Source organism: Condylura cristata, unplaced genomic scaffold (assembly GCF_000260355.1).
Source record: "Condylura cristata isolate star-nosed mole 26May11 unplaced genomic scaffold, ConCri1.0 scaffold00007, whole genome shotgun sequence".
NCBI classification, from domain to species: domain Eukaryota; kingdom Metazoa; phylum Chordata; class Mammalia; order Eulipotyphla; family Talpidae; genus Condylura; species Condylura cristata.
Window position 1 is genome coordinate 39,077,321 of NW_004567108.1, and position 7,725 is coordinate 39,085,045.

The 7,725-nt window shown below is 47.1% G+C and overlaps 1 protein-coding gene across 1 annotated transcript in view; it reads right to left on the reverse strand.

Moving 5' to 3' along the window:
- Positions 1–6,213, reverse strand: part of MAP1B (microtubule-associated protein 1B) — a 94,744-nt gene extending 88,531 nt beyond the window's left edge. The window contains exon 1 of the mRNA XM_004678221.2: positions 5,802–6,213. Coding sequence (XP_004678278.1) covers positions 5,802–5,985 — 184 coding nt within the window. The 5' untranslated portion in view covers positions 5,986–6,213. The remainder of the gene's footprint in view (positions 1–5,801) is intronic.
- Between the last annotated feature and the right edge of the window lie 1,512 nt (positions 6,214–7,725).

Below are 7,725 nucleotides of genomic sequence, written 5' to 3' on the forward strand. Positions count from 1 at the left end.
AAAGAAAGAAAAGAAAAGAAAAAACCTAGTAATTTTTAAGTCACACTAGTAAACAGCTGATAAAAAAAATACTTCTCATTTATACACTTAATGAAATGAAAGTCCTATGGTTCTCTTTTCAAGAGAGCAATTTCCAGTGAAATTATTTCTTAATAATGTATAATCACTACTAACACTTATAAAATAAAGGTTACAATGGACTTACTGGTTATTTTAGTTGGAAAGGAAAGTTTTGGAGCTAAGCCACTATCTGTATCATTTTAGAAATAAAATACTTTGTAATTACTTGTACCTTCTACTGGATGATTATCGGTAAGGGAAACAATATTTCTCAATGAAGGTTGATATTGCATTTAGTAGGCTTATGTATCTCTCCATAGAAAAAAAATGATCTTCTTTGGTCCTGCCTACATTTTTCCCTCCCTCAGTTCATGGCTGGGGTAGAAATTCTGTTAAGAAATTCTGAAGAGTGTTTCAGAAACAGGTCATCCTGGTCTCTGATGGGGCCTACGGAAAACATGTAAGTCTCTATTCCTTTTTCTGATTATCCCCCCAAAATATGTTCATCAATCTTTCCCCAAAGGCCTTGTTTCTCCCCTGTAGTCTATGGAGATTGTGCCCTTAGGTGACGTATGCAGTTGGGTGTAGAACAATGCCATCAGCTGGAAATGAACCTCCCTTGTTCAACCCATGGGCCCCTGGGAAGTGGGTATCCTGAGATACCCACTGGGTATCCTGCCTCATCTGGGGGGTAGCCCAGTTGTGGTAATAAGTGATCTCTCTGGTGACCCTTTTTTCCTTTTTTCCAGTTAATGGCCAACAAAGGATCTTTCCGTCTTCGGGTTTTGATCGCAGGGTGTATCAGTGTGTAGAGGCCTACTACAGTGCATGTGAAGTTTACAGATGAACAAAGAGAGAAGTGGGTGTGTCATCATGACAAGTGGGCAGTAAGGAAGAGAGGCTCCCTACTGTCTACAGGTGAGGGCTCACTAAGCTCAAGCAAGCATTTTGCAGGGTAGTTTAAGGAAACCAAAATGAAAAATAAAAGCACCTCCTCTTTAAAGGCTAAAATCTATATTCCTAAGAGAGACAATAAATAGAAGAAAGCAGAGACATGGCCATGTGTTGCGTGTTGAAACGGCACAGAAGTTCTAATGGCAGTTACTTGAATCTTTGACATATTGATTTTCTTCTATGTGCTTCATTTGGTCCCTGTGAAACTAGGCTTTTGAAAATTTTTTGCAAGTGCCTAAATGGTTAACCTATACCCATAAGACTCTATTTGTTAAACTGCTGAAAAGTGAGTTAAAGTCAAATTAAAACTATAAGAAACAGAACTAAAACAAAGGAATGTCAAATTCAAGAAGGATTTATTTAAAAAAAAGATTATTTCTCAAGAAAAAATAAGACTCCTCTATTTTTTTCCCTTGACCTAACAACAACCTTCAATTTGCTTTTTATTCCTTTTTGATAAGACAACAACTTGATAAATTCACAATACATAGCTTTGTGTAAAACAAATACCTTACATGCATAGCTCTTCATTGCAAAGCACTGATGATACATAATTTAGGTTTTTGGGCTGGTTCATAGTAGAAACAAACAAAAGAAGTGATATCTAATCACTACTCACTGACATAAAAGTTAGATTTTTTTTTTTTAAGTAAATCCTTAGAGAAGATTAACAATGAATCAGCAATTCAATGACCTTAAGTCTGGGAACTGGCTTATATTTCAGCATGGATCCAGAACTCTAGTAGATAATGCCAATTAAGCGGTGCAAGCAGAAATCCATCTGTCTTTTGACTTTGAAAAATAAAGATGAATATGATAAATTTTAACACTAACCAACACTTCTTTTAACTCCCACCATTTTGTTGAAGTTTCTTCCCCCTATTAAAACCTTTCCTAGGTTCTTATAGCCATCTTTGACTGAAGGCATTCGATAAAGTGACAACAGAAAGGTACAATGTAATCCGCTAAGCTTGTCTGAAACTCCAGGGCCAGAGATGTTACACACATCTGTCTTTGAGGAGATCCTGCTGATTTCCAACATTAAGGAGAGGACAGTGAATACTCTTAGGCAGTCATTGAAAGTATCATACTGACACTTAGTAATCATTACATGTTGTTGTTTTTTTAATAAAGCCATGATAAAAACTCCTTTCACAACAGTCTAGAATTCCATTTTCAAGGCATAAATGGATGTAATCCAGGTCCTAAAATAAATTTAAGAAGGTACAACTCTGCTAAAAAAAAGTTAATGTCTGTCAAGTTCACAGTAAGAGTTAAACAGAAGAGGTACTGGCCCTCCCTGGTGGCGCAGCGGGTTAAAGCACTGCACTAAGAAGCTAGAACCACTTCCGCATGAGCTCGATCCCCGCCTGCATGGGAGGTGACCACATGGCGTGGCAGACCTCTCCTGACCCGCCCGCTGCTCCCCTCAGCAGTGTACTTCATCGATCTGCCTGTTCTGCTCCCCACTCTGTTCCTGGTGAATCCTCTCACCCTCCACATCTCTGGCCTGTACCCCAGTTCTGTATGAATAAATAAATAAATCTTTAAAAAGAAAACAAAACAGAGGAGATACCAAGGAGTAGCAGATGGGGGTAACAACAGTGGTTTCACATCAAGTCCTGTATAACTAATTACATAAAGCAAAAGGAAAAACTTTTGCTTGAAATTTGAGTGAAACGACCAAACCTTACATGAATATTTTTGAATACAGTCAAGAATGACCATCATTCTTCCTTGGTTTCAAGAAGCATTTATTAAGCATCCATATTGGAATGTGTCAGGCATGTAAGTATACTGCATTACTGACATCCTCCTACAGATTTATTTTCTAGGCTTCCCAAAGAGCCCTGGGTATTTGGATTGCAAATATTCAAGTGACCAGGGTCTCCAAAGCCACAGAGTTTCAGTTCAGAAGGGAGGGAAGCAAGAATAATAGATGCGGAGCTGCTTTCCCAGCTCTGCAATCAGAGCCAACCCCCTAGAGCTTCCATCTTGCTTCACACAAAATGGCCCACAGGCACCAGCAGCAACAGCAGTGGTACCAGAGTGACCTCTGGAGGAGGCCAGCTCATCCCTGAAGGCTGAGGCGGCAGCAGGTCAGGCAGAGGGAAACTCAGTGGCCAGCCCTGTTGCTAAGTCCTAGCTCAGATGGTCTGAAGGCCAGGGAGTGGTACTTTCACTTAGCACTGAATGGCCTGCAGCTAGAGCTGGCGCAGAGAACCTCAGGACCCAGGAGAGCAATCTCCAGAGGAAACTGCAGCATCTGTTACTGTGCATAAGGAAATGGCTCTGCTCACTCACTAGGCTGATTCTTAATGGGATCAATACAGCCATTTCGGAGATCTGTGCAGAAACCTGACCACATTAGGGAATTAAAGATCAGGAAGGCATGGTGATTGACAAGGGAACATGAGTGGGTTTCTGGGATTCTAGTAATGAACTGTTTCTTAATCAGGCAGACACAGGTATGTTCATCTTGTGAAAATTCACCAAGCTCCTCGTCTTTTCATCAGTGCCTTTTCCTTTCTATGTAATATTTCAGTATTTATTTTTAATTTTAAAAAAGAAGAAATATCTGAACTTTCCCATTCAGTGTTAGCAGAGAGCACTTTGCAGCAACACTCGGATGCATCCATGTTATCCTGAATCAGAAGCAGCTGAATAAACCCCCTGAGGAATAGGGAACTAAAAGGATGATCAGCAGAGTAACAAAGCAGGAAGATAATTATGGGCGAAGGTGGCTGCTGATCATCTCCCTGCATGGGGCGCTGCCCACAAATGGATATCTGTACAAAGGCAGGCTCTGAAAATTGCTGTGTTTGATGTTCCTCTGATCTTAGCCTGTCCTGCACTAACATCGTTACAGGGCCAGAAAGCCAGTGATGCTGCAGTGCTGGCACTTCTGTCACTTATGAATGGTGTGACCTTGAACTGGTCGCCTTATCCGTCCAGGTTCTCTGTGCCCCCATCTCTAAAATGGGGTTCATGGTTATGAGAATGCTACAGATACAAAAAGCACTTTCTAGTGTATTATGAATTCCTAATATATATATGTATATATATATAATATGTATATTTAATCCAAAGTCATTGATTCCTACAGCAGCCACACCCAAAGTCAATACGTGTGAAATTTTCCAAGGCGACAATGTGCAAAGAAACTAAATTAGAACAGGTCAGGCTAAAGGCCTCTAGTTTTAAAAGAAAGGGTTATTGGCATTTCACAATTGAAACCTCTATTTCTTGAATTTTTGCGAATAAAATAACTCACATTTTATTTCAGCTGAAAAGGAAAATCAGTGCTTTAAAGTTAAACAAAAGAACCAGGTCTGTAACTCCAGTCCCCACCTACAGCCTTTTGTTCTAGGGACAAGTGGTCGTTCCCAAACGCAGAGAGAAAAGACAGGCGTTTAATTTTTTTTCATCCAAAATAAGGTTTTTCTTTCGCCCTCTACTTCGGGGGGCGGGCTACGGGAGCGGGAGCGAAGGCTACGTGAACGCCCTTTGTCCGCCTCGGGCTGCCGTAGAGACCGCAGTGCGGACTGCACCACGCCCACCAGCCGGTGTCTCCCGGCTGAGCCGCCGCGGGACTGCCGGGCGGGACGGGAGCGCAGGCTGGGGCTGCGGAGGGGCCCGGCGACCTCTGTCCGGGGCGCGGGGAGGGCCGGGTCGCCGGGGGTGAAAGGAAAGGCAAAGGCCAGAGCTACCCACCGGGGAACCTCGCGCGCAACAAAGCCGGGCACAAGGATAGGTGGAGACATGCAGCTCCCCAAATCCGAGGCCACGGCGGGGCGCACACTGGGCCCCAATAGGGGCGCCGCAGTGAGGTGCGGCGGGCGGGTGTGTGGGGGCACTGCGGCACCCGGGTGGGGAAAGGGAGCCGGTCGGTCCGCGCCCCAGGCCGCTCCCGCCGGACCCTCACGGCCCCGCCCAGTGTTCCCCGAGAACCGCTATTCGGCCTCTGCGCTCCTACAGAACGCAGCGGGCGAGGCGCGGCCCTAGCCCGCCGACCCCCTACTTTCCCCAAGCCTTTACTCCCAAGGCTGGGACTTTTAAAAGAAAGCCCCAGCCCGCAACTTGGGGGTTCCATTGTCCTTTCAGAAAGCGCAGCCAAGGCCCCAAGGGCGGTAGCGAGGCGGCCGCCGTCTGGGAACCGAGCTCAGGCGGTTCTCCATCTCTGCGTCCTGAGGGGGAGGGGGACTTGGGGGGTGGAGCGGGTGTGGCCCTAGGACTAGCCTAGTCATTCCGAGGAAAGAAAAAAGATCGGGATGTTGTAAGCCAGAAAAAGGCATTTCTTGGGGATTGAAGTGGCCGTAGTGAGGATGATTCCCACGCGGACCTTGGCAGCACTGTGTCTCAGCCGGCAGGGGTGGGGAGGTAGGTGCCAGTATTTTGCGGGGGAAAAGAGGGACCTGAAAGGAATGGTTGCATCAGGTCCATCCCCATCCCCCCGCCACTTTCCTTCCTGCGGTTGAGGCTCTATTAGGACCTTTGCTCCTCTGACACCTGCATTTCATTTAGCGGAAGAGGCTGTGACCAGCTCCGATCGGAGGACCCAGCTTGGTGACAGATAACTCAACGTTAGAAGAGACTGTCCCATTGGGTGTTAAATCTAGTAAATCGCATTATTCTACGGAAATAGCCCAGAACAGAAAAGTCCGGACGGAGTGCGGCAAAGAGGAAGAGGTGTGGGTGCGGGGCGAGACGGTGGCCGCCGCGCCCTGGGTGGGGTCGCATTTGCGCGTCTCCCCCAGCACGTCCCTTGGGGTCTCGGGGCCTCTTACCCAGCTCGATGTTGCCGATAGCGCGCCGCAGGTGCTCCTCAGTCACTATCTCACCGACGACCACCAGCAAGTAGAACTTGCTGTCGAGGAAGCGGTGCGACAGGCTAGGCGAAGTAGACGCCACCGGGTTGGCGATGCTGTCGGACGGCTCCGGCTCGGCGGCTTCCACCACCACGGTCGCCATCCTGCCGGCCCTCTATGCCTCGGCGAAGTGTCCCGCTCCGGCCGCTGCTCTCCTCTGCGGCAGGAGAAAGGATTATCTCCGAAGGTGCTGTCTCCGCTCCGCCCCCTGCGTCCCCCCTCCTCCAGGCGCTGCGCGCCACCTTCCCCTCCGCCCTCTCCGAGAGCGCGCAACGGAGAGGAGCGGGGAGTGAGAGAGGGCGGGGAGGCGGTGGCGCTTTTATATGGGGACTAGGCTGGAAGCTGGGGAGGAGGAGGAAAGGACCACCCGGCACAGCCTCACGCGGTGGCTGCCTTCGCTCTTACAGCCGTTGGCCCAGAGCTGATGTCATCTGCAGCAAATCATCTCGCCCGCGGCCCGGAAGCTGGAAGGACGAGGTGTGCGGACAATGGTCTGGGCAGGGCTGTGAGTCTAGGGGCTGAGGGGATCTAACGACGGTGCTGCTGCCGTGCAGGGGAAAATAGTCCCAACCTGCAGTCTCCAAACACACACTGCTTGCTCTACATCCACTCTGGTGCAGAATGGTGTGGGTGTCCTCTATCTGAGTGGGGGTGTTTACCTTGCCTGAGCTGCCCGAGTCAGGCCATTGCCTGGTACCTAGTCTTGGAAGAAGCCAGGTTTCAGGAGACATGATAGCTACAGCAGAAGTGCTACTGAGGGTACCCCGCCCAGGAAGACGAACCTGACTTTCTTTGACCTTGTGAATTTAGGGAGACATTTTCACCACCTTTACTTAAAGAATACGTCAGAGATGCAAAACCTAAGCCTTCTGTTCTTCAGGCTTTGACCCCTATTTTGCAAGGCCCAATGATGAAAAGTACTGGCTTTGTGGCGCTTATGGGAAATGAGAAGAATACAGCTGCATTATTCTAGATACAGATTTCTTTCCTTAATATGCTGAACAGATAGTATTAGGCATAACAAAGAATAAAGAGAATATTCTGCCTCTACCCAGCAGGATTACAGTGACTATAATGTAATTTTCAATACCTTGGGGAACACATGAGCAAAATTATCTTACCTGATGATGATGTCTTTTAAAATACATGTAGTATAAGGAATTTTTACTGCCCTTGTGTGTGTTTAGGACAACTCATAAAAATGTTTAAAAGCAGCCCATCTACAACCATTTCCCACAAACATGCAGCTTCTGTCCCAGGAAAGGGATGATAGTGGTGAAGAAACAAAATGTGTAAATCATCATAAAAGACTAGGTGGGCATTAGCATAATCGATATAATTTAAATACTGAAATACATGTTAATAATAGCCAATTACTTTAATATGCTAAGATTTCCAAAATAGCCCACTGGCTTAGCTGTTAACCCCCTGACTTACCAGTGATGTACTCTGCTTGCAGCTCTTTCCTGAATCCCTGACATGGGGGACAGAGTGGGCAGCCAAAGGCTAGCGCTCTGTCCTAACTGCCAGCCAGTGAATGGGAAGTAAAGATGTCTCGCCCATAGCACTTGGTGAGTTCTGCTCATCAGTAAAAAGTGACAAAGTCCCCAAGTAAGATGGTAATAGGACTTCTTTTTTGAAAAGAAGGCATTGGGGCCCTCCCTGGTGGCGCAGTGGGTTAAAGCACTGTACTAAGAATCAAAAGCCACTCTGTATGAGTTCTATCCATGAGTTCCATCCCCGCCTGCCCCAGAGGAGATCCACATGGCGAGGCAGTCAGACCTCTCCTGACCCGCCGGCCTGTTGCTCCCCCCAGCAGTGTACTTCGTCAATCTGCCTGTTC